The 27,641-nt window shown below is 44.0% G+C and overlaps 1 protein-coding gene and 1 long non-coding RNA gene across 4 annotated transcripts in view; one reads left to right on the top strand and one right to left on the bottom strand.

Moving 5' to 3' along the window:
* TXNRD1 (thioredoxin reductase 1) overlaps nt 1-12,395 on the bottom strand; it is a 35,396-nt gene extending 23,001 nt beyond the window's left edge. Inside the window, exons 1-3 of the mRNA XM_079992657.1 lie at nt 12,360-12,395; nt 10,092-10,331; nt 1,676-1,795 (exon numbers count right to left, since the gene is read on the bottom strand). Of these exons, the coding sequence (XP_079848783.1) occupies nt 1,676-1,795; nt 10,092-10,331; nt 12,360-12,383 (384 nt within the window). The 5' untranslated portion in view covers nt 12,384-12,395. The remainder of the gene's footprint in view (nt 1-1,675; nt 1,796-10,091; nt 10,332-12,359) is intronic.
* LOC307225373 lies at nt 10,267-27,081 on the top strand. Of its 3 annotated transcripts, none has more exons than XR_013842944.1 (3): nt 10,267-10,352; nt 19,773-19,832; nt 26,476-27,081. It is a non-coding gene; the product is annotated as an uncharacterized lncRNA (long non-coding RNA). The 3 variants fall into 3 exon arrangements; XR_013842945.1 differs by lacking the exon at nt 26,476-27,081 and adding an exon at nt 21,728-22,036; XR_013842946.1 differs by lacking the exon at nt 26,476-27,081 and adding an exon at nt 21,334-21,718.
* Nucleotides 27,082-27,641: the final 560 nt, after the last annotated feature.

Here is a 27,641-nt window from a genome sequence, read left to right as displayed (position 1 = left end):
AACCACTACACCTCACTGGCTCAGCAGGACACGGCGGCAAGCACGGGGGAATGCTACTACAAAGTGAAGTCAGGAGGCTCCCTACTGCAACAGAAGGGTGTTGCTATTTCACTGTACAGAACGCAAATGCAAGATCCGAATAATAGAAGATCCGATCAGAAAGGGTGTGTGACACCCACTCCCTACTGATAACCAATTGATAAAATATAAACACCAAGAGGGAGACAATTGCTTTCTGTAAGTGAGCTGGCCCAGGCCTGCAAAAGCCAAACTGATCCCAACCAACTCTGACTGATACTGTCAAAGCTGCAAATGAATTCTAACTCAACTTCATTAGGAAGCTTCCTTGGAAACTTTTTTCCAAGTTTGAAAGCCTTCAAATGTGGTACAGAGCGTTCAGGGACACTGAAATGCTCTCCCACTTCTTTCCTCCCTGAGTGTTGCCAGTTTTAATCCGTCATCTGTGATTCTGGGAAAAGACTCATGTCTGAAATCCTGGAGAGCCACTGCCAGAAGTAGAAAATGTAAAGCTAGATGGTCAATATCAGGCAGATTCTCACATTCCTATAATTCTCTCTCTAGTGCTACAGCTTTATAATTCAACTCACAGTAGGAACTAGAAAAAGCATACTAACTACTTTGCTGACATGGGTATGAAACATTTGCTTGCTTTCTCCCTAAATAGGTGGCCTTTTCTTGTCCGCTGTTGTCTTCTCCTTTTCCCAAATTCATTATCAAGAACTCTAGTCCTCAAGCTGGTGATTAAGCATGGCCTATTTTAGAAGGCAGGCACTACTCATCAGTACATTACATACTTGTGCTCCCAACTGCAGAACCATCATTTTCTGCAAAAGGAGCAAAGCCCAACAATTTAAATAAGGCACTCACACTTTAGTGTAGTTAATCACCAGCCTGTTTTTTAAGCCACTGACCACACCAGGTATATCAGAGCTCTAGAATGGCAGGAGCATCATCTTGGAGGGCCAAGATGCATAAACACCATCTAATTATTCTTGGAGATGATGATCAAAGGAAGCAGAGAAGAGAAAAGAGGAAGGAGATAGAGGCCCCATCTGCACTATACATTTAAAGCAGTATCATACCACTTTAAACAGTCATGGCTTCCTCCAAAGACTACTGGAAATTGTAGTTTGTTATGGGTGCCAAGAGTTGTTAGGACAGCCTTATTCCCCTCACAGAGGTACAATTCCCAGAATTTCCTGGGAAGAGGGACTGACTCCTACACCATTCTGGGATACAGTCTCTGCCCAATTATTAAGAGCAACGGGATAGAATGGACTCCAGATGGAAAATCTGGTTTTTAGTCAAGAGTAGAACTGTTTCCAGAAAAAGGGGGTTCCAGGTCCATTCTAGAAGGTGGATCTAAAACAGATCAGTGATGTTCCCAGGCTAGAATTTGCCTTGCAAATCCAAGAAGCCTCTAGACGAGGAAGGAGCTGGATTTGTCATCAATCCTTTTGCAATACTAATGTTAGAGTGTGCACAGAGAATCGTATCTGCACAAGGCCGTTTTGCATATGGACGGAATGGATTGCAAAATCTTTTTCAGACACCGGATTCTCACTCCTACAGCTCAGAGCGGATCCATTCTTGGAGTAGGACCAAGCTCTGGTTGGCTAGATTGCTTTCATGACCACACTTCTACTTATCATACCTTGGAAGCTGCAAGTCCACCTGAACCCCCTCCAATAACTATCAGGTCGTAGTCATAAGAAGGTACCAGCGCTTGTCCATTCACATCCAGAAGCTTTTTCAGCGTTCTTTCATGGTGTGCCTAAACAAGAGAAAAATAAACATGTTCATTAAAATGTGCCCAGAATAGCTTGGTACTATGAATCAAATGACAGGAAAAAATGATTATGGCAAGAGGGGGGTCATATGGGGAGAATAAGGTGCACTGGTAGTGTTTAGCAACACAATGGAAGCTGCCTTATACCAAAACAGACCATTGAACCATCTAGCTCAGTGTTATCTACACCAGGTATGGGCCACTTTGTTTTTCACTAGCATCTTGAGGTCCACCAAGCAGAGCTAATTGCCTACTGCACCATACTGAACTATTCATAGGGGATGACCAGAATCTGAGTTATCGCAGACCTGGGATGCTAATATGGCAAGAGAAAAAACCTCAGTAGTGGTTGTTAGTTATATAAACCCAATCTCTTGCCTTAAGCCACTGAGGCTGTTTATCCCTGCTGATAACACTGCTGTGGTGATTACAGGGCCTACAAAAGTAACAACAACAAATCGTCCAAGCTACAAATGTTAAAACCATGACTATATCCAGGAGTGGCGCTTTAAACATCACTGACTACCTTGCCCCCCCAATCCCTCCCCCATCATGTACTAGCAACTGCAGAGATTGTAAGAAAATAAGCACTCATTGTCTGAATTAACAAATTTTGAATCAAAATTCTCCTGCAGGAAATCTGTTGCCTGTACTGTGGATGAGTGGTTGCACCTGCCATCCCCTTTTGTAAAATTTAATAGCTTGTTCCTACTCTCCGCTTTCCACAATTTGCTATGTGTGTTACTTGGGGCTGGTGTTGCTGAGCAATGGATGATTTGGCCATAGGGCAGCTGGCTGGTTTGATTACCGTATTTTTCGCCCTATAGGACGCACTTTTTCCCCTCCAAAAATGAAGGGGAAATGTGTGTGTGTCCTATGGGGTGAATGCAGGCTTCAGAAAGCTATCCGCAAGCCTTGGGAGCCCATGGGAATTCCCGCCGGGCTCCCAAGGCTTGCGGATAGCAGCCTGTTCTGGGGGCTGGGGTCAGGGGAAGCTTGGGCTTCCCCCACCCCAGCCCCACGCCTGGGGGGGAAATAATTTTTTTTCTTTATCCCCCCCCAAAAAAAAAACTAGGTGCACCCTATAGGGCGAAAAATATGGTATCTTCTATCCTGCTCTAATCCTAGAAATCTATTAAATGAAAAGTGAGAGTCCATAGTTAAGTGAATGGAAACATCCTGGAAAAGGGGTGTCCACCTTTTGCCTGGAATCCTGCTAGAAACTGAAAATATCTTGGAGAAATCCCAGTTTACTACAAGGTAAAGCTATTTAGATATTAAGATCTGATTGGAATCTTTGCTTTACTAAAATTAGGAGCACCCATAGTTGTGATGAGAAGTGCAATAACAACTTTACATCAGTCTTCCCCCCCCCCCATGGTGGGGCAGAAGTAGAGGAAAGGATTGAATCTGCCCCATCTCCCCACCCCATTTTATAACCTCCCTTGACTACTTTTGCTTAAGTAAATAAGTAAATAAAGACACAGGGGAAGACTGCAACTCACATCTAGTTAGGCCTTAATTTCATTTTAGAACTTCCTCCTGCAAAACTATAAGGAGAACCTGTAAAATGTTAAAAGTCACCCTGTTTAAATAGCAGTTTTGCTGCCCCACTGTCTCTATAGCCAATGCTACGCTTCTCGTAAATATCCATGCTGCCAAATAATTAACAAACCTGAATTGCCTGTTCACTGGCATGGGGATCATATTTGCATGAAACTCTCTTTCACTCACAGGTTGATAGCTGTAGAAACAAGGCACAGAGACAAATGCACCTACTGCAACCCTGAACCCATCTCTTTGGCATGCACATAAAACAGCCCGATCAGCTTTCCTGGAAAGGATGGGCAGGGTTTGGCAAGGCACCAAAGCTGCTTGTTGCAGAAGCAGCCATCATTATGTGAGATGCAGCCCCACTGGTCAACTGAAAAGGCACAGCTCTGTTCAGCGGCAAATAACGATTTGCATAAGTACACCCTAGAAGAACCAATCAAAAGCCTACCCTTTTGTATGCATGCATTTCCTCTACACCAGTTTCGGTGTATGCTCCAGAAATACAGATAAAAATCAAATCATACCGTGCCACAGCCCAGAAGAATTGGACCGGTAAACTATGATTAGCAGCCATTATCCTCCGGTAATGATTATCTAAATTTCACAAATGCATTTTGACAGCTGGGGTTGGCAAAACACATTCCCTATCTCTCCACTACGGTTAAAGTCATTGCATCAAAAATTCACAAGGCCTAAACTTCACCAGGATCAGAACTCTCCCGTCTCTGGATAAAACGTTTCTGCTACCATTGACCTCGGTGGTACAAGAGGATCTCAAGAGCAGATATAAGTCAAATTAGAGCAGTTCCAGAGGGCCTTGACTTTTGGAAATGAGAGCATTCTGATTTATTTATTTATTCCACTCTTCTTAACAGGGTATTTATTTATTAATTAGAAATATACATGTACACACACACACACAGTTTTCCATTTATTATGTATGAATCTAAAAGCACTTCATAAAGTGCATAAAAGCATGAAATTAGCAGCTGTTAAAAATGTCCAGAGGACTTCCGGGTTAGCGCCATCGACTAATGGCGGATTCCCTCCGAGCTCCGGAGGGAATCGGCTCCGCAGGATCGGGTCTTGTCCGCGCCGGCGACGCGGGGACCCTTAAAAATCACAGGCGCTGATGCCTGTGAGCGTGGTGACTCGGCGGGCACCATTTGCGCCCCCCCAAACCGCGAAGGAGCCTTTTTAAAGGCTCAGGAACGGGGACGGGGGACGGCGCGGTGCTGTGAGTAGATTGCTCCTTCTGCGGAGCGAAGCCGCATGCCATTGTCGGAGAAGCGCTGACCTTTTCCTTGGAACATTTGGACTCAAAAACAAGAACCCGTGAGTAAATATGGAATTTGGAATTTAAACAAATTTTTGCTGAATTGGTAACGAGCGGGGAAGGGTCAAAAAGGAAGTCGCCCCCCCCCCTCTGTGTAGATACTTTAACGCAAAGAGCTTGCAACTTAAGGTCGAGAGAACTCTTTTCTTTTTTACAAAAAAGCCTTCACGGCTTGACGCTATAGAATTTTACCGGAGGATAAACCTAACGTTAGGAGCTAAAGTTTCACCCCCCCCCCCCCGAACCCGGGCGCGTCCCGCGAGAGAACCTGCTGAGGAACCATTGAAGATTTTGACAGCTGTCAAAATAGCTGTCAAAAGGAAAGGATAAAGGGAACTTTGTCTTTGTTGCATCTGCTGGCTATATTTGTTGCAATTTTTGGAAAATAAGGGAGAGCTGATACAAATTAACTTGCTTATTGGTTTTTAAACTGAAAGACTTTGAAGGACTAAAATCCCCCTTCTGGGGAACAGAGACACTACAAGAATGGCTGAAAGAAGCAAAAATCAGACTAAACTCAACAAAATACTGGTTCTCCTGGGAAAGTTACAAGATCAGACAGATGTTTTGACTACAAGTGCGAACACTCTGGCCCTGGCAGTAAACAACATTGTTGAAACTGACAGGGAGTGGAGGCAAGAAGTTTACATAAATCAACAACAAGAGAAATTTGAGAGCCATGAGACTATGGAAGAGACACACGTCGTTTTTGAGGAAAAGGAAGGTGGAGTGGTAACTTTGCAGATGTTAAGGGAGAATTACAGTTCGGGGCCTGGCATGCAGACAACAAAGGAGAATAAAAATTTGAGGTGGAAAGTTTGGACTGAGCTGGAAATTGTAAACTTGAGAGTGGAGCACCTCATTAGCACTAATTTTAAATATGGAGGGCCAACTGGAAAAATCATGGATTTTGTTGGGTCAGAGCCCCTCCGAGCTTTGGGGCTTAACCTAAAGGACTACCCAAGAGGCCGGCAAAGAGGAACTGAGGATGACTTGAGAGCCTCGGACGTGAGATCTCCAGGTTAAATAGTATTGATTGATGAACATTTATTGGGGACCAAAACCGGGAAAGGGGGGGGTGGAGTTTGGTAATCCAAAGGGTACATAATTATTAATTACTTTGTTTTAATTTGTTTTGTCATTTGCATGGAAGTTGGGAAAGCCGTGGAAGGGAAATATTGACCGACTTTAAGAAATATGTTAAAGAATAAGAAATGATGCATAAGATGTTTAAGATTAGATAAGTTAAAATTGATGTTTAAAATGGTTAAAATGAAATGAAAATGAGGCATGCAAAAACAATCGAATGGAAGAATGAGGAAAGGTAAAATTACAGTATGTAAAAATCACTAAGTTAAGGTTGAGAATTAAGTAATAAGGATTTGCAGGATTAATAACTTGAACTGGAATACAAGAAGAGGAGGGGTGAGGAGGTCTAAGAAAGAAGTTATATGGAAATAAGCAATTGAAATTTCATTTGTTTTTAATTGGTTTTTTTAAGTTTTTGTATTTTTTGTTATTTTCTTTTTTCTGTGTGTCTATGTCTATTATTGAAAATGCTAATAAACATTTATATAAAAAAAATAATAATAAAAATGTCCAGAGATCCCCTCCAGATATCCTTTAAATTGGGCAGCCATGAGATTTGTGCCCTCAGTATTGTTCCCACCTGCAAAAAGGTTTTATTTTGGGAGGCAGGGGGAGAGATAGGTTGTACTCAATGCCAGTACAACTCAGAGTAGACCCTTTGAAAGTAATTAGACATGATTAACTTAGGCTTATAAATGGGCCTACTGGTCAGTAATCACACAGCTCAAAGATGGAGTTAACTCTTCATTAGCAAGATGATTGATTTCCACAGGCCTAATAAGCAGAGCAGCTCATTCTCTGTGTTCTTCCTCCATGAAAATCCCAGTCTCCTGCTTCAGCTTCTGCCTCTTATTCTAGACTTCTCTCTGCCACAGACTCTCCCAGCTCGCTAAACCCTGCTACCTCTTCAGCTTCCAACATCACCTCTTCCCAGTCTTCTTCCTCTGACCACTCAATTGAGGTCCCACCACTAGTCCCTGAGCTACAAGCCTTCTTCCCTTGGCAATTCCCCAGCTGGTTCCTCCCATCATTCCTCTGCATCCAACCAGTCCCTGACACAAAACTTCATTTCTTGAAGCCTCCTACTGAAATACTGCAATTTTTTATGCCACAAATGTCCCAGTTTTGTCCCACTTTCGCCCTCCCAGATGGCAATGCATGAGAACATAAGAGCCAGCAGGATCAGGCCAGTGGCCCATCTTAGTCCAGCGTCCTGTTCTCACTTTGGCCAACCAGATGCTTGTGGGAAGCCCGAAAGCAGAACCTGAGCACAACAGGACTCTGCCCACCTGCGATGCCCAGCACCTGGTATTCAGAAACATACTGCCTCAGACTATGAAGGCAAAGTATATCCATTCTGGATTGTAGTCACTGATAGCCTTTGTCTAATCCTCTTCAGAAGCCATCCAAGTTGGTGGCTATCACTGCCTCTGGTGGAAATGAATTCCATAGTTTAACTGTGTGCTTTGCCAATGCACTGAGGAAGCATCTTTTTTAAAAAAAGAGAATGTCGTACAGACAGCCCAGTCTAAGTCCACCACTAATGCACTATTATTGTGTCCGTGACATGTCACAGATTATACCTGCAAAACAAAAACACCACACTGTAGTAGCACACATCATTTCAGCAACTACAGCAACCAGAATGGGAAGGAAACCCTCCACAATTCCATATAAAGGACCTTTGTGTTCCCTTGGTATTTTCTGGCTGTTGATATTAACCGTCAGAAAACACCAAGGAAACAGAAAGGTTCTTCGTATACTTAGAAGCAACAATACAAATATAATAAGACAAATGGAAATATGAGAAGCACTGAAAGGCAACAGCAGAGTGAGCTACACAAGAAAAAAAGGGTATGAATACTGGTAGTTAAAAAGCTGGAGACTAAGAGTTTGCCTGGCATCTAATTGCCCGGCACTGGCATCTAAAAGCCAACAGATTAAGCCACAAGCCTGCTTCTTTTGGGGAAGGAATCCCAATAACTGGGGCACCACAGATGAAACAAGTCCTATTTCTGATCACCTCCTAACTTATCAAAGGACCAGAATGAACTGGAAAGTCTTCACATATGATTTCCAGTGAAGCATGCGGGAAGGTCCCAAAGGAAACGCTTTCCCCATATCACTTCCTGTACTCCTAAGTGAACACACTACACTACAGCACTGCAAACACCAGGAACAGGAAATGGGACGAGATCACAATGCTTGCCCTCGTGCTTTGATCATCATACTTTTCAAGTCAGAAGGGAAGTATGTGGGAGGATATGGCAGGGCCTTTTCTGTTGAAGCTCCTACTCTGAGGTACAAATTTGCTCCAGACCAAACTTCTTTGTGTTTTTGTTTGTTTGTTTCGGGACACAACACAAAACCTCTATTTTCAAAATACAAATGAGAAAACTGCTGTGAAAAGGGCTGCTTTTTATATGGGCTGCCTTGCATAATTTTCAAGTGACTTTAAAACATGTTTATTGCAAAATAAATTGTGGGTGCTCTCCTGTTACTTGTAAGGCGCCTGAAGCACTTGTTGCTTGGAAATTCTTAACACTGACACCATTAATAAACTGACATTGCTGACTCTTTGGGTGAATGGTGGGCACAAATGGAATATGACGCTTTTTTTCTGAATGCTTTTAACCTATGACTTTTGAACTCACAGCTTTCAGCGCAGAAGCAAGTCAGAGGGGTGAGCAGCCTGAGGCCCTCAATGTAATTTAGGACTCAAATTCCCATCAGTTATAGGCCAGCAACATATGTAGAAATCTTGATTCCGATTTCTAATCAGCTATGAAGCTCAATGAGCATCACCATCTCTCAGCCTGATGCACCCCACAAGGTTATTGTGAAACCAAAATGGTGCTTCAATTTCTTTGGGGAAAGCGTGGGTTCAAAGCGTAGTAAATGTGGTAATTATCATTCAGCGATCTGTAATCTGATGGAATGCAAATACTTCCATTCGCAGGAAGAAGTCTAGCACAGTTGCCTGAGTGGCCTCAGAATGCCTCTTCAGATCTTTGTGCTGAATATAGGCATGTTTGAAGCAAAACTGGCCCTAACAGAAACTTAAAAACAAACAAACACCCGGTTATTTGTCATTTGCAGATATTATACAAAACAGGAACAGATTAACTTCCACCCACTCCTAGAGGAACATATTAATACATGAAATGTAACACAATTGTAGTCATAATCAACCTAAAAAAAGAAACAAAGATGTTTGTCCACAGCCTGCAATGTGTTGCTGGTGGCCGATAGCCATGTTCCTTTGTGTACGCATATGCAATAAAGTCAAACCATTATTTTCTAGAAATTATCTCTTGTTAATAGGAACTCCGAGGGCCCGGCTTACCTGCACACCCCTTCTCCACTCTAAGCCCTCAAGTGTTCACCCTGAACAGGCCTAAAGACTTGGATGAAAATGCTCCTACCCTTGACCTCAAGGCAACAGTTCGCAGGTCAGGGATGAACTTACAGCCAACTGTGCTCACTACTGCACAGATCTATCTACTCCCTGGCCAGATCTCTGTACTTCAGTCATTTTCTGCAATTTATATCCCACCTTTCCTCCAGGGAGTTTAAAGTGGTATGCATGGTTCCTCCCTCCCCGTTTTATCCTCAAAACAACCGTGGGAAATAATGCCTGGCTCCAGCAGATCACCCAATGAGCTTCATGGCTGCCCAGACTAGAGCAGGCATAGGCAAACTCGGCCCTCCAGATGTTTTTGGGACTACAAATCCCATCATCCCTCGCTAACAAGACCGGTGGTCAGGGATGATGGGAGTTGTAGTCCCAAAAAGCAATCTGGAGGGCCGAGTTTGCCTATGCCTGGACTTAGAGGGATATTAAACTACAGCACGGGGGGGGGGCATTCCAATGCACTATTCTATCATGACGCCTCCCTTTCAAAGCCACGCTGCTTTTTTAAAAATAAGTGTTATCGGAAGATTTCACTCTTCCCCCTTTCCCGCCCCATATGCTTCGAAGTGCCCGCGAGAAAACCTAAGACCAAAACACAGGAATACGACACGCATTCACTGAAGGAAGCAAACGGTGCTTGAGGCTTTCCCTTCTTTGTGGGGGAGGGAAAATAAGACTTACAGCGCAATCCTATGCACGTTTACTCAGAAGCAAGCTTCCCGCCCGCCAAGTTCAGTGCACGATCCCATGCAAGTTTACTCACGAACAAGCCCCACGGATTTCAATGGGCCTTTAACTCCTGGGTAGGGGAGGGTTAGAGCACTCCTTTAAACGGGCGTTTAAGGACGCTGGCGAGAGCTTTTGTTTCGTTTCCAGCCGTTTCCTACCTTCCCAGTCTTCTCTTGGCCTCCGATCTGGTTCTGTCGGACGAAGACGACCGGCACCGACGGCTCCATGGCGACTTCCACGACCGCGACTCTCAGCAGCGGCGCATCTTCTGCAAAGGGGAAGAAAGGAGAAGCACGCCGCGTGCGCGAGGAACGCCTTTTATGACGCTTCGAGCCCGGGGATGGGGGGCGTGGCCTCCCGCCTCCCCAGCGCCGCGTCTCGCCAAGTTCCTTGAAGCTCTGCGCTGAGTCAAAGGCAAAGTAAGCATGACTTGCTGTTTCTGTGACTCTCCTCCCGCCCGCCCCCCCCCGGCTTCTTCCTCCTTCCTCCTCAATTTCATTACGTGCCACGGATCGAACCGGGACGAATTTCTTTTTGGGGGTGGGGTTAGTAGTAACACGTGGCTCCTCGGCAGCAAGACCCAATGGCTTCAAGTTGCAAGAAAGGAAATTCCGACTAAACATTGGGGGGGGGGCGGACTTTCTGACAGCTGTTCCGTAGTGGAACAGAATTCCGCGAGAGGTCGTGGATTCTCCTTCCTTGGGGGTGTTTTAAGCAGAGGCTGGATGGCCATCAATTATGGGTGCTTTAGCTGAGATTCCTGCATTGCGGGGGGTTGGGCTAGATGACCCTGCGGGGTCCCTTCCAACTCTTAAGATTCAATTAATCTAGTGAGTTCAGCGAGACTGCTTGCTCTTTCTGCTCAGTTCCTGTTTGCCCTGGCTCAAACTCTCCTACACTGCAGACACTTCCTTAAAGATGCTCACATTTCATTGAATGCAAGGATCGGACATCCACTTTCCCTTCCATTCTGAGCAAGGGACTGCAAAGGACTGATCTCTGTCAGCGAATAAAGCAGTGCCTGATATAGGTGCCTTTCCCTCCACTGATGGGAGAGGGTGCCTGTAGCATGTTGTGGTCCTGGGGTTTTTTTTTGTTACTGGTGCCCATGTTATCCTGCCTAGATAGCTCCATTGATTACCATTATAAGGTTTTCAAAATTCCATATGTGCCCACTGGCTCCAAAAGAATGGCATCTGCTGATTTAAGTGTTTTGACGGGCATTAGCATTGGGGATGGTGTTTAAAAAGGCTAAAAGTTACCAAACAGTTTACATAAAAAGAGTCTGCTGGAACCTTTAACAGATTTATTGCAGCATGCATTTTCATTGACTGAAAGCCAACTTCAATAAATATGTGAGCTTCAGCTGGCAATCAGACAGAGTGACTTTATCATATGCATGCCTGAGTTTAGAGGGAAAGACTGAACCTGAAATGTGCAGTCTGTGACATTGTTTGTACAAAGCTCAAATATACACAAGATAAGAACAGCGGCTAATCACAGCAGGAGTAATTAGCAATAATTACTAATTTAGCACCTTTAGTGGACCTTGGTCTGGATTGCATCCTAAGCAAATAGAATAAAACATTCTGATAAAATATAGTTCCGCAATCTCACACAGGAGCCTCTGAAAGTATTTTGTTAAAGACTCCCTTGGGTCAGGAGACCAGTGTTCTGGGAAACTGAAATATTCTCCCACTGGTTCCTGAATGCTACCATTTTTTGAATCAGATTTGTGCTCATTTACATCTCAGGACGCAAACTGATACACAGTACAAGCCAAAGCAAATGTGTATTCTTTATTTCTCCAAAGTCTCTTCTGTCTTTAAAGCACAAGCATGAAAGAGGGACGCGGGTGGCGCTGTGGGTAAAACCTCAGCGCCTAGGACTTGCCGATCGCATGGTTGGCAGTTCGAATCCCCGCGGCGGGGTGCGCTCCCATCGTTCAGTCCCAGCGCCTGCCAACCTAGCAGTTCGAAAGCACCTCCGGGTGCAAGTAGATAAATAGGGACCGCTTACCAGCGGGAAGGTAAACGGTGTTCCGTGTGCTGCGCTGGCTCGCCAGATGCAGCTTGTCACGCTGGCCACGTGACCCAGAAGTGTCTGCGGACAGCGCTGGCTCCCGGCCTATAGAGTGAGATGAGCGCACAACCCTAGAGTCTGGCAAGACTGGCCCTTACGGGCAGGGGTACCTTTACCTTTATATGAAAGCTGTACTAGGGGTATTTTGGAATACTAGCCAGGATCGTGGAATGGATCCATCAGGAACACCACATACCAGCACCTTTTTGATTAGTACTTGTGCTAGAATTCAGATACTATTGTATGTATTTCCTCTGGTCCCTGGTGAATAATTCCCATAAAGAACAAGGGGTAAAGTAACACTGCTGTTTTTCCCTTCCCACGCCTATTATTGGATCTCTTACCGTATATGAGGCCTCAGGCATCATATAAATCCAAGTTACGTATACTTTGGATCACATTTCACAGAGATAAAAGGAACTTGTTTTCAAGTAACTGTGATCAGAACAAGGGTGCCACACTTAAGGCAGATCAACCAGTTAAGGCCTTATATAAACAAGTTTAATGCCTTCAATAACATGTCTTAAAGAAGCTTTTAAAGGAACGCTTCATTTTCTGCTACCTCCCAGAAATCACAGGACACACATAGACACAGGCAAGACCAAAGACGTTGTGTGGATATTTTGAACGGGCCACTCCCTTTTTGTTCTGGGCTAGCAGCCAGTGGCAGCATGACAAAGCAAAAACACACTTGTTCAATAGCATGGCAGAGATTGAAAGCTGGGATGGAGAATCTTTTTCATCTCGAAGGCTACATTTCACTTTTGGGAAGCTCTCTGAAAAGCAAGATGAGCGCTACACCCCAAGCTACCTTTGACTGGACTTAACCATCCAGGGGTCCTTTACCTTACCTTTTACCTGCAACTGAAACACAGTATGAGGACTCTGAATGAGGTGTATGGGGTGTTTTAGGGGTGGGGTGGTACCTTTGGTGGGAGACACATTGTGCTCCTTCTGGGGCAGTTTGTCCACCTTTGGTCCCCACCCTGTACTCAGCTCTCACCTGTGACTCTCAGAAGTTGTCAACATGTAACAGCAGCCACACCCTGGGAACAGCTTTTACTGGCTGGCTAGAGAATAGCCAGTGGGATCCCAAACCTTTGGTGAGTTAGGGGCTTCCCCTGCATGTGAAGACAGGCTCTGGCAGATTGAGTGAACAAGACCAATAGTGGGTCCAATGGTCAAGCTGGTGGTTTCTGCATGTGCTGTATAGAGAAGTGAAGGGCAGATGGAGTTTGCCAACCTGGAATAGGGAGTCCATCTAGGACATAGGTAGGCAAACTAAGGCCTGGGGGCCAGATCCAGCCCAATTGCCTTCTAAATCTGGCTCGCAGGTGGTCTGGGAATCAGCGTGGTTTTGCATGAGTAGAATGTGTGCTTTTATTTAAAATGCATCTCTGGTTTATTTGTGGGGCATAGGAATTCATTCATTCCCCCCCTTCAAAATATAGTCTGCCCCCCCCCAAGGTCTGAGGGACAGTGGACCCACCCCCTGCTGAAAAAGTTTGCTGACCCCTGATCTAGGAGATGGAAAACTCTAATCCTAAACCTCCGCTGCCTTGCGGGACATCTTTGGGAGAAGAAAAGGCTAAGGTGTAAATCCTACACAAATCTGGAGTGGGGTCCCTAAGACAGTTGGATACCAACGCCTTGTACGCCTCTTCCTGGCAACTCCTGCAGCCAAGATGCCAAACATATTGCTCTGCTTTCCTTTGCACCACACCAGCGAGGCCAAGGGGAGGGTCTTGTCATCTGGGCAGCCCAGGATCCCCAGACACACTGCCCAGGCTTGCACCCCTAGATGGTCACTCAAACCACTAACAGCGGTTTGACTTTGCCCCCGGAGGCACACTCCATTGTCTCTTGAGACAGACAGATGCCAGTAATGACTGAATGTACACAGAGAGTGGAATTGAATCGTGGCCAATTGCGCTTGCTAACCCTGTCGTTGTCCGTTCCACCTGCCTCGCCACTCACCGTATCCCCAGGTGTCTGAAAGAGCCATCCTGTCTACAACTGAAGCTAGCAACCCTTGAATACACATAGCTGTTTGTATGTGCCTTCAGATGATATCTCAAATGAGGACGGGGCAGTGTCGGTGGGTAAACTACAGTGCTCAGAATTACTTGAGGGAAATTATGTGCTTTGAATGTGCTTTAAAGGTACATTGCATACACAGCCTAAAAGTCACCGTGGGAATTACTTCTTGTAGACATGCCTTGGAATGAGCATTTAGGCTCCCTGGCTGATTGTCATAAGACAGGTGGAAAAGACAGACAAAGAGGGAGGGAAACAAGTATCTTGTGAGCTTCGGACAACTGGTTGTGTAACCTATTAAAATGCCGTGAGAGAAAAGCGGCTACTACTTAAGTATGAAAATGCAGTGTTTCGTAATCTACCCATCACCCCTAAATATGCTGATATAAGATGAAGATCTGGATTCTTTGGAGATCGCAAAGAAATAAACAAGAGTAACCGGACTTGTAAATGAAAATTAAGGTATCAGGTGAACGTTGGGGAAGGCATAACGTGGCTGACAATTAGAAAAATTGCTCCGTAGGGGGTTAGCTTAGAAAATAATTATGGTTTGGTGTTTTAAACTGATGTATTGGTATGGTTGTTCTACAAATTGATTTTTTGCAGTAGTTGTACATTCAAGTCTCTTGTCAATACATTCACTGTGATACATTCTGTGATACATTCACTGTCAATACAGTGATACATTCACTGTTGATGGAGACAGGGCACTTCCATTTTGCGGGGGCTGTATTAGGTGCCTGGCAGTGAGTGCACGGGCCAAACACACTGGAACTGTGCCAATTCCCCTTGCTAAACCCCGCAAGGCAGACTTTTCATCCCCGATTTTCCTCTGAATCTTTGCAGTGGGTTTTACAAGAGCTTTGGGCTGTTTCCCAGAACGTCACAGTTGTTGTGATTAATCAACTAGAACAGTTAAAGTTGATTAACCTTAAATAGATTAGTCCCATGAGTTTTAATTGATGAACTGGTTAGCTGCCATTTGCATATGACTACTACAACAGCCTTGAAGGAAAAGCACACTTTGTCCTTAGGTGTATTGATACATCAGCAGGAACTATCTTAGAAAGGGCATTCTGTCTTGCACATCTGCAATGTGCCTGCCAACTGCAGTTTTTATATGCATATATTGAAAATAATGTAACATTTAAAAGAACCATACAACACAGCAACCACCCTTTTGCCAGATTAGTCTGGGATGTCTGTTCAGTGGACTGATGAATCAAATGATTAAACTTTGCAGTCCTACAAATTATTCCTTGCCTTCTTGCCAACGGCAAGTAAAAAATTGCCTCTGGGCAAGGACAGGATGCTGTACTAAATAACACAGTAATACTACAAATCACCCAGTAATTGTCTAGGTGTTTCATTCATGCTTATGTTCCCGCCCTTATCCTGGAATTCTGGAGATTAAGATTTGAAAACAGGCTGTCTGCCTTAGCCCTGAGAAACTCCAGATCTTCTTTGAATGAGAAAACTTGCCCACTTCCTCACTTGCTTCTCTCCTGAGACAGTGGATGGGCTAGAGAGAAGCTTCTGCCCTGTCTCTCTGGATAGCATTGAGCCTAGGGCTCAGAATCCAGAACAATAATAATTGCAACACTGATGTGACTATTATTTCCCAAACAGGCAAAGCCCTAAACCAGGGGTGGTGACTCCCATCAGCCCCAGCCAGCATGGCCAACAGTCAAGGATGCTGGGAGTGGTTGTCTAGCAACATCCGGAGGGTCACAGGTTCCCCAGCCTTGCTCTGCCCTGAGATGCCTTCTTGGTTGCTTATTCCATAAATGGAGAAACTGCTGCCAGTCTGGCTCCTAGCTAAGGTGGAGGGTCTATTAAGCCAAATGGTGCTTGTTTTCAGCAGTGCCAATGTGTGCATTAGGGGACGCAGGTGGCGCTGTGGGTTAAAGCCTCAGCGCCTAGGGCTTGCCGATCGAAAGGTCGGCGGTTCGAATCCCTGCGGCGGGGTGCGCTCCCGCTGCTCGGTCCCAGCACCTGCCAACCTAGCAGTTCGAAAGCACCTCCGGGTGCAAGTAGATAAATAGGGACCGCTTACCAGCGGGAAGGTAAACGGCGTTTCTGTGTGCGGCTCTGGCTCACCAGAGCAGCAATGTCACGCTGGCCACGTGACCCGGAAGTGTCTCCGGACAGCGCTGGCCCCTGGCCTCTTAAGTGAGATGGGCGCACAACCCCAGAGTCTGTCAAGACTGGCCCGTACGGGCAGGGGTACCTTTACCTTTACCTTTAATGTGTGCATTAGATAAACCAGGAAATGCAAAAATTAAGCTGCAGTTACCCATTTTGAAATATTAAATTAATTATCAGGGTGTTTTTTTGGGGGGGGGAGTGGAATTAAAACACACAGGAACCAGGAAGTACTAGACAAGGAGGAAAGACAACAAAATGTGCAGGTTGCAATTCAATCACGTTTTCACCCCTACACAATATAGCAAGCTGAGGAAGGAAAATCTGATTCTCATCAGTTTCTAACATGGGAGAATGTTCAGATATTTTACAGATATTTTAAGAAAAGTGATTTTAGAACCATCCTAAAGGGCTGCGTTTTCCTATGTCTCTTTAATATTTTACTGTTAAATACTTTCCTTTTTGATTTTACATTAATAATAAAATAATTTTAAAGGTTACTTGTCTGTCCTGAACCTACAACCAGATGTAGATAGGAGAATGCAAGAGTTTTGCATGGAGCTTTTAAGCTGCCACACCTTTTGCACTGTCCAAAGTCTCAGCTACAGCATGACAAAGCAAAGAGAAAGTGCCCTGTAATTATCATAGCTAGTCTCTAATAATGTTATATGCATGTATCTACATTCATTCCCTCTGCAGTGCATGACCAAACCTTCCTGTTTTCACTGTAGCTGTTTTCATTATGCTGATAAATTCCTGTTCTTGCTGTCTTTTTGTGCAATCTACCTCCCTTTTATGCTCTGTGCCCCAGTGTTTGTTACACCTTTTTCATACAAGACTGAAGTGCCGAACAGTTCACAGAAGTTTGTCTTTTGACTTAAAGAATCGTTAGAAGTTAGGAAAGTGAAAAGAGCTTGACTCGATTCAGCTATTTGACCTAGATATTCAGGACAGGCAGAGAATGGTTAGTATTTGAAGATAGTGAGATACAGAAGAGGTGCATAAGTAGGTTCAGTTCATAATAATTGGGAAATTATACTTTCCCATTTTGAGAAAGTTGCCACAAAAAGCCTCAACTTCCTGCCTTGCACACTCCTCATATTTTGTACTCATGGGGAGATCTAAACACAGTTCCCCATTTACAACAGAACTCAGGGAACTGTGGTTTACATACACCATGGTTAATGGGAACAAAATTATAATCAAACCATGGTTTGAGATCCAGGCTTGTTCTCAACAATCCTGGCTTGTTCTCAACAATCATAGTTCTCCAAGTTTGGCCATCACATGGCACTCTAGTTAGCTTAAAAGTGAAAGCTCTTCCTCCTTACAGGAGAGAGAGAGAGAGAACATAAGGTGCTGTCGGTGACAATGCCAATAGCAGTTATAATGAAGAGCAGAGGTAGTGTGCTTGAGTGTGCGTTCAGGAGAAGACATACCGTATTTTTCGCCCTATAGGACGCACCGGCCCATAGGACACACCTAGTTTTTTTTGGGGGGGGGAATAAAGAAAAAAAATTTACCCCCCCCCAGCTGCGGCTTCAGCGCGCCCCCCGCTGCGGGCAGCAGGCTGCTATCCGCAGCCTAGGGAGCCCTGCGGGAACTCCCACAGGCTCCCCAGGCTTGCTGATAGCTTCCTGAAGCCTGGAGAGCGAGAGGGGTCGGTGCGCACCGATCCCTCTTGCTCTCCAAGCTTCAGCGAAAGCCTCCATTTGCCCCATAGGACGCACCCAGATTTCCCCTTCATTTTTGGAGGGGAAAAAGTGTGTCCTATAGGGCGAAAAATACGGTACATCATATTTCTAGAGCAGAAAGGCCAGCCTGGAAGTGCCCTCATTATATTCAGTCCAAAACTACCTTTCCTCTCCCTGGTCAGTTCTCTTCATATAAAGCGGAAGCTGACTATGCACAACTCTTGTAGAGTTGTTTATGGTAATCTTGGGCATGCACACGCCCGTTTCCTGAATTACAGTTTGCAGGCAAGTGCAAACCATAGTTTGACCACTTAGACAAGATAGGAATCCAAGGTTTGCAGCTAAATGAACACTGGGAGTTCCAAAGGAAGGAGGGAGTATACGAGCTTGAGGTGCTCCTGCAACCTTGATTGTTCTCCAGTCCTGTGTTTTGTCTTGCTGCTTGCACCTGCCTCCTCATCTGTCCTGAGGCCCTAACTTTTATTTTCCCCTTGTTTCTGTCTTCGAATTCGTCCTTTAGCCCTGACTTTCCTCTTTGGTTTTGACTCCTGGCTTTGTTCCTCTACTCTGGTCCCCTAGCGCAACTCTTGGCTCCTGATTTCCTGGCTTATCACAGACCGCTTCCCTGAACAATGTTATTGTTAATTATATGCTAATTAGAGGTTGATTAATTGACAAACAGCACAATTTAGACATAATACATTTGTGATTAGCCTAATTTCCCCTTGATTTAAAAATAATAGGTGCATATGATGAGAACTGGAAAACTATGTAAGATAAATGAGATACAGATTTTGAATCTTCAGTTTTGTGTTAATGAATAAAATAGCCAGTAGCATCAACTTCTGCAATTCTTCAGTAACTTTAATTTAGCATCCATAATCTTCGCCTACCAAATTCTGCATTACTTTGCATGAAAGCAAACGCATTGCCTTCTTACAGAAGCTGCAAGTTTTACTGCTGAAGATCATAACATCGTTTTCATCTCTGAGTCTGTGGATGATTAACTTCCAGTCTTCATATAGAAATATTACAAGATTAGATAAGGGTGAGCATGAACATCATTTATGCTCAAACTGGATGGATGAAAATCAATTACTGTACTTAAAAAATGAAATAAATTGGAGTTGCAATTGTTTAAAAATAGTAACTATTTCAATAATATGGATATAAGCATATTCTCAGGACAGAACAACAAAATGGAACTCCCACACAGGTGGCAATAAAGGTCACCAACTTGGATGGCTTTGAAAGAGGATTAGACAAATCCATGAAGGAGAATGCCACCAGTGGCTACTAGCTACGATAGCTACCGTAACTCCACCAGAGGCAGATTTAGGGCAGTGCGACTGGTTCTGCCACACTGGGTGCCAAGCCTAGTTTTGTGGGTCCCATTTTATACAAAACCCTTCCAGCAGAGGCCAGACAGCCCCCCCCCCCCAATATGGAACATCCAGCATCTGCAGAAGACTTTTTCTTACACCAGCAGGCATTTTAACTGAATTCTGTTTTTATCGTTTTAACTCACTTTCAGTTTCATTGCATTCAGTTCCTCCTGTACGCTACTCAGAGGGTATTATAATTAAATGGTATATAAATGGTTGAAAATAAATAAATAACAATAGAGCCTGTAGCTTCCCGACCTAAAATGAGACACTGTGATTTACCTTGCCTGGACCCCTGGAAACTTTTTGGATATAGAATGATTATTTGTGCCTAATCCTGGCTTGTATGACTTGACTTCCCCTATCATTGTTTTGTGTGTGAGACATGGGGCTTCCTCACAGACTATGCCTGCCAGAGAAGGACGAGAACGGACATTGTAGTGTGTGTTGGTGACAAAATGATGGCAGGTTTAAGAAGGTGTCATGTTTCCTTTAGGGTGACCACAAACCCCACCATATGACTTGGATGTCCGAAAGCGCCATTAATCATAGTCAGGTGAGCTCTATTGTACAGCCTCACTAATCTCTGCTTCTTTTGCCTTGTACATGATTACAGTCTAGTTTCCATCATGTGTCTAGGGATGCAGTTGCTCAGCTTCAATTAAAGTTAATAGAGATGTTTTTGTCCAACTAAATAAATTGGGTTTTAACCACAAGACACTTGCAAATAACCCAAGACTAGCAGCAGAACAGCCGCCTCCTAACAGGCCAGGCTATTTGGGGAAGGGCCACAGCTCAGTGGTAGAGCTTCTGCTCTGTATGCAAAAGGCCTCAGGTTCAATCCCTGATATTTCTAAGTAAGGCTGGGAATGTCCCCTGCCTGAAACCCTAGAGAACTGCTGCCAGTCAGTGTAGACAGTACTGAGCTGGATGGACCAATGGTCTGGTTCCGTATAAGGCAGCTTCCTGTGTCCATCTAGCACAGTATTATCTACCCCAGTCTTCCCCAACCTGGTGCCCTCCAAATGTTTTGGACTACAAGTCCCGTCAGCCCCAGCCAGCACAGTTGATAGGAGTTGCAATCTGAAACATCAGGAAGGAGCAGCCTTTCCTACTATCTGCTGCCTGAATTTTTGCTCTCTCTTCTTTTTACAATTTTATTTTGATTTTCAAAAGTTTCAAAATATTTGGTTTCCCCCAATATTTTTAAGAAATGTAAACTTCCTCTCCACCCCTCCGTGGTTTCTTTGTTTCCCCTTATCTTGCTGCATATTATACCTAACTTCCCTCTTCATCCTAACTTAATACCGTATCAAAATTGTTTTACTGCTGGTTGCAGTTCAGATCCTACTTGCGCGTTAACCGGACTATTGTTACGTTCCTTCAGATACTCCACTGCTTATTGGAATTTCTTTCACAGAATGTTGAACTCAATGGACTTTGATCTGTTCTTTAAAAAGGCATCATTTTTGTGCCATGTGAACGGAACAAAAGTCAAAGCTTGTAAGCTCCACTCTTATTCATTAGCTGAGAACAGAATCAAAGCATTGGCAGGACCTCAAAAGCCATTTGGTCCAACACCCTGCTGATGCAGAAAATCCACTACAGAGAACCATAACTTTCTGGAATAATAGAATTGTTGAATTGCATTTGAACCTGTCCCTACAACCAGTTCCTGTGACTCAGGCTATGTTCACATTAGTGCCTTAAAACACAGCAAAGTGGTTTCCCCTGCTGTCTATTAAAAGTCACATTTGCATGCTGCTTTACACTCTAGAGAGGGCACAGGGATGTCTTCACCCAATGTATTACCAGATTCATTTCCCCATGTTAGTAACTCTCCCCCTGCTCCCCAAAACTCCAAGCCACTGCTGCTGTCGTCCACACATGCGCTGTCATCTGCGCATGCACAATAGGTGCCTCAAATGCACACACACCGCAACTCAACCACAGCTTATAAACTGGGCGGAAGCTGGGTTTGAGGAAATGGCAGAGTTTCTCAAGAATCTACAGGCTATATGTGGGTTGTGGCTAATGTCATGTGTACTTGGCTTCAGGCACCAGTGGCAGGAGTATGCTGGAGTCAGAGGAAGTGGGCAATGTGTACACAGCCCAGAGTGACATTCCAGGATATGGTCAATGGCCGTTGGGGCCACAGTCGGACAATCAGAGGGCTGTTTCACCAGGTGCAATGAGTATCAGATCAATCCATGTATCAGTTTCATTATGAGAATCTGTCTAGAATTTGGAAATGTAAAGAAAAAGAAGGAACATTTTATCATATGTGGTGGGAATGTAAGAAAGTAAAAAACTTCTGGGAAATTATATATAATGAGATGAAAAAGATGTTGGAATATACATTCTTTTTAAAACCTGAAGCATTTTAACGTGGTATTAGAGGTGAAGATATTAATAGGCAAGATGTTTAATTGTTTTTATATGCAACAACAGCGGCAAGAGTTTTGTTAGACCAGAAATGGAAGCAGGAAGAAATTCCAACAAAAGAATAGCAGACAAAATTAATGGACAATGCAGAATTAGATAAAATAACAGGAAGGATTCGAAACCTGCGGGACCAGAGATTCACAGAAGATTGGAAGAAATACATGAACTATTTGAAGAGCAACTGTAATCAACAAATTACGCTAGTAGGACTACAAGAAGTTTTGTAAGGAGAAATATATAAAATATTGCAAAGTAGAGAAAAAAATAGTGATATTAGTTTTGAGAGTTAAATGTAATAGTGGAAGTAAGAAATGTATACTAAGTGAATAGATTGGAAAATTTTCATATGTGATTGATGGAAGTAAAGAAATGAAAGTATGTTTAATTATTGTTGAAAATGATATGTTGAAAAATTAATAAAAAATTATATTAAAAAAATAATAAGTAAATAAAAGAGAGAATCTGTCTAGAATTTCAACACCTTCTGAAGTTTATGCCGACACTTGTTTAAGACGACCTCTACGGCCGCATTCTGCCCCCTTCTTTTCAATATTCTCATTCCCTTGTCTTTTGTCATCATAAGACGGCATCCAGATACCAGTGCACATTTGACCCTCTTCCCCAACACCTAGTGGATGGGGCATCAGGACAAGTGTCAGTCATCACTTCCATTTCCTTCATAGTTGTACACATTTTTTATGCCATTAAGTGTCATCAGTCCAAATTTGTCATATTGTTGTTGCCATTAAAATAATGACCCAAGTTATTTTGAAGCACAACCAGCTGCTTAGCCAACATTTTCCATTCCTGCCCTTTAGGTGTACACAGCAATAAGTCACGAGCCTTCAAAAGCGTTTGCCCTGCTATATAAAAGGAGGTCAAAGTTTAAGAGTTACTTTGCCATCAAACAGGGCTGCACCATTAAAAATAATAAAATTAAAGTAGGTGCGTGCAGCACATGTTTTTCATAGGAGGTATGTTGGTCTAAGCACTCAGTAACATAAGGGAGACCTCTTCTTCCTCGTCAGCGCTGACAAATTACAACTAGATTTTGTTCAGTAAAAGTAACTGCCCATAGTGAATATACCACATAGTGAATATACCACATAAATAACATTATTTACTTAATGGATTTTAAAACTGCCTTTCAGGATAAATTAAGTTCCAAAGGTGGTTTGCAAATTATAGAGAGCATGGCAATGAAAAGAAGAAGAAGAAGAAGAAGAAGAAGAAGAAGAGGAAGAAAGAAGAAGAGTTTGGATTTGATATCCCGCCTTTCACTCCCATTAAGGAGTCTTGAATCAGCTAACAATCTCCTTTCCCTTCCTCCTCCACAACAAACGCTCTGTGAGGTGAGTGGGGCTGAGAGACTTCAGAGAAGTTTGACTAGCCCAAGGTCACCCAGCCAGCAACTGCATGTGGAGGAACAGGGAAGCGAACCCCGTTCACCAGATTATGAGACTATCGCTCTTAACCACTACACCACACTGGCTCACACATATTGCCACTTTTTGTTGTTGTTACTAAGAATTGTAGTTCAGCCGGCATTCTGCACATGCCCCAGAACTACTTGACTCTTTCAGCTTCACTCTGTGCAATGAGTGCAAGACTACTGTCAACATAACGGAAGAACCAAGCGTTGCTTCTGAAGCAGGCAATTTTCACATCATCTGTTTTGCGGCCTGTGGCCAAGAGCAGTTAAAAAGAATAGCTGCCCAACAGTTGCATGGATGAGGATCCAGTTTAATTCTCTTTCGCACATTAACCTTACCTTGTAGCTTATAGAACTGGGCTACTCACATGGGCAGCTCAAGCTGGGGAAAAGGGCCATCTCTTAATGGCGGAACATCTGCTTTGCATCTAGAAGGTTCCAGATTCAATCCTCAGTCTCTCCAGGTAGGGCTAGGAGAAAACCTTGCCTGAATCCTGAAGAGTCAGCGCAGAGGCAATACTGAGCTAGATAAGACCAGGATAAGGCAGCTTCTTATGTTCCTATTGATTTCGGCCATCGTACCCACAGGGAAATTGCATGGCGTTCACAGCAGAAAAATGTACCTTTCAGATTATGAGTGTGGATATAGCTAAGAGATCTGAGCTCTACACTTGCAAACCAGATTAGATGGTTCTTACAGCTTAGCTACACACACCACACAGGAAACCCGTGGCAGTTGTGGTCTAAAACATCTGGAGGGCACAAGGTTGTCAGGGTAAGAGATTGACCTCTCTTCCCTTTTCCAGCTTTGTGGTTCTGATCAATTTCATGGTCTCCTACAGCTGCTTGACATATTTTTTATGCCCCAAGGGTTCTGAACATGGATTAACCTATGGGTCTGGCCTTCAACGCAATCACCCCAAGCATAACATGCAAGGCTGCACCTAGATTTCAAGTAGTCTGTGGCTGACATCAGTGTTCAATATGAGCTGTAGAGGCATGTCGAGATCACTTTCGTTTAACGTTAAAGCATCTCTAATTGCAACCTTACTGTGCTCTTAACTGAGCTAACACAGAGACCCTGCTACTGTCTTAAGCCCTGCTCCACACACACACACACACACACACACACACACACACACACATATACATACAGAGAGAGAGAGAGAGAGATACATATACATATATACACATACATATAGAGAGAGTGTGTGTGATTTTGGGGTGTTCTCTGCTCTTGGGAAGGCTGAATGTTCTCAGTTTTGAATTAGAACAAAAGAATATTTAATGCAACCTTTCCAGCTGCCTTTGCTAATACATCAGCTCTTATTTATCACTTATAAAGAACAGCTTCCGGCTAATATGAGTGGAAACTGGAAGTCAGGTGGAAAGGACCAGTGGCAAAGTTCTAGGGCAGGGACTGGGGAATCTGCAGCCTTCCAAATGTTACTGGATGTTGTTCACCCCCCTGAGCACTGACCATGGTCAATGCCAATATGGTGCAGTGGTGAGAAGCCGGGGTTCAAATCCCTGCCCACCCGGTGACCTTGGGCCAGTCACTGTCTGTCAGACAAGCCTACCTCACAGGGTTGCTGTGAGGATAAAATGGGGTGCGGGAGGGCCATGCATGCCATCTTCAACTTTTTGGAGGAAAAGAGGGATAGTCATGTAAATAAAGTGGCCGTGCTTGCTGGGAACTGTAGTCCAGCATCTTCTGGAAGGTTGGAGGGAATCCCTCTTCTAAGGCACAGAACAACCTATTGGACTGACGGGTCTTCCATGCCACAACCACGTGCCTATTATCCTCTGGGCCAGATCTGCAGTCAGATTTTTCCACCTGCTCCACATCTGTATGTGAACAGCATGGTAGCCTGCCTGTTTTGAGTCAGCTCTGTTGTTTTCCTATAGGCAGCTTTGGTGCGGTGCCCCCTGGCCTTTCCTGCTTTCTGCTTGCCATACCCTGTAATCTGTCACAGGTCGCACTCCTCCCTTAGGGAGGCTAAGATGTTAGGAATGTGTGGGTACATCTATGCCAGATCTAGGTGAATTTTAATACTAAAGCTACAGTCCTGCTCTAGCACTAAAAGGGAAATTCAGGGGCTGACTCTTGGTGTTTAGCATCTCCACCTTTCAGGGCAACATCCCCCAAAGAATCTGGGAACTGTAGTTTCCCCCTTAAAGAGCTACAATTCCCAGCACTCTTTTCGGGCAGGTGGTCATGTGCTTTAAATGTGTGTTGAAGGTTCTTGTGCATTGTGCGGATCTGTCCTCATAGCTGCAAAAACTTGGGTCTTCAATCAAGTTCAGATTTCCTGCAATAAATGTACGTAGCTATACTCAAAAGAGTCTCAGTGTGATTATACTCAGGATAATATAATGTGCTCCTCCAGCAGGGACTGAGCATGCAGTTCAGCTTCTGCCAGTGTTTTACAGCAACAGACTATAGGAGCAGAAGAAGCCCACACCAACTTTCCTATTGTGACCAAACGGATAGGTATTTATCCAGTCATTGTTCCACACATCTAGTAGGTAGGTGGAAGAGAAGTGAAGTCAGCCCAGAGAGTAAGGTTCTATGTACAACAGGTGCCTCTGCATAGCCCCATGAAAACAGCTGATCTTCTTAGACCATGCCCAGGTTCCTTCCATCCCCAGTATTTTATATACTGTTTATCCTTTCCCCACCTGAAGTGTCGTGGGTTTTCTGGGCAATTTTCCGGGGGGGGGGGGTGTCCTATGCAGATTAGCATAATTTGCATAGCATTTTTTCCAGCTTATGGTACATTAGAAAATTGACTGATGCCTTGGAGAGTGATCTAATTCCACATGTCTTGTTTTACTCATATTTAGTAAACAAAGTTAAGCGCTTTGAAATTGTAACGCTTGCCTAATCCTCTGTTTGCAGTTGGCATCCGCTCATTGTTACTAATGAACTTATGAAACAGATTTTTCCCCCCTCCCAAAAAAATTAACAACCTGGGAAATTTCCCGCCCCACATCCCATTTGTTCATTAAACTGTCATGTCATGTCTCATGAAGCCTCACAGCCCACAAACCACTAATTGCAGAGTTGCCTCTATTGCAGGGCTGGTGAACCTGCAGCTATCCAGGTAGTTCTGGACTAGAACTCTCATCATGCTTGACCATTAGCTATGCTGGCTGAGGATGATAGGAATTGTAGTCCAATAGTATCCACAGGGTCAGAGGTTCTCAGTTCCTGCTCTGTTGTAATGCTGTGTGGCAATCCTGTTGTTGTATGGTAAATATTCCTGATGCAAATCGAACGAAAGCTCTTATAGATATATTGATAAATTTCCCCCCACAGGCTTTTAACCCCAAACGAGAAGATTGGGTTTGTGACAACACAGCGTAATGCTTTAAGCAGTTTCCACCACCATGGTGTTCTCCAGGTGTGTTGAACTACACTTCCCATCAGCCCCAGCCAACATAGCCTTCTTGGTTCTGGCACCGACATCTAGAACTCCCTCGCATGTGCTGTTTGTGAGGCGGAAGCAGTGGCAAATTGTAAAAGCCTCCTGAAGATCCATCTATCTGGCCAGTCTTCTAGTGGTTTGTAACCTTCATCTCATCTCCATGTTTTGTTCTTTCATTGAGTTTTACTGAATGTTTTATTGACAGTTTCCCTGTTTTTAATTGGTGGATTTCTTCATATTCTTCTTTGTAATGTGATATCGATTTTTCTTTTTCTCCCATTCATGATCTTAACTATCTTTTATGTAACCCGCCTAGGGAATTTGCATACTAAACAGAGTATAAAAATATTATGCACGAATAAATAATATATATACCGGTCCCACAAAAAGCTTTCAATGGAAAGCACGAGAGAGAGAGAGAGAAAATAAAGTCACAAGATAGTGAAGAGGTCCTTTTGATATATATTGCTGCTCTTAATATTTCCACATTTACTTTCGCAGACTTCTGGATTCTTGTGCTACCCCATCAAAGCATTTCCTACCTATTTATAGAATGAAGGGATGGGTTAATTAGCACTTGCAAGGCACTTTGAAGGCTATAGCTGCAATCCTGAAGCCATTCTGCTTTGGTCTGTGCTTGCTTTGCAGAATATAATTCTCCATAAGCAATAGGTCTCAAAAGACCCAAAGCACCTATTTCCTTGAGTTCAATGGCACTGCAAACTTTGCAAATAGAGCAAACCTAGGAACCCTGGACTGCAGAGTGGTGAATGTTTTCATAGTTGCAGTTGACAGCTGGAATATACCAACTAAGTCAGGGATGGGGAAGTTCCCCCTCAGATGTTGTTGGACTCCAAATTCCACCCGCATGGCCAGTGGTGAGAGGAACTGTAGTCCAACAACACCTGGGAGACCACAGATTCCCCATTCCTGAACTTCAGTTCTACTAACCCTAGTAAAGGTAAAGGGACCCCTGATCATTAGGTCCAGTCGTGGCCGACTCTGGGGTTGCGGCGCTCATCTCGCTTAACTGGCCGAGGGAGCTGGTGTACAGCTT

The sequence above is a fragment of the Podarcis cretensis genome, assembly GCF_951804945.1.
Source record: "Podarcis cretensis genome assembly, chromosome: 10".
Classification (NCBI taxonomy): domain Eukaryota; kingdom Metazoa; phylum Chordata; class Lepidosauria; order Squamata; family Lacertidae; genus Podarcis; species Podarcis cretensis.
This window is presented reverse-complemented; position numbering and strand designations above follow the sequence as displayed.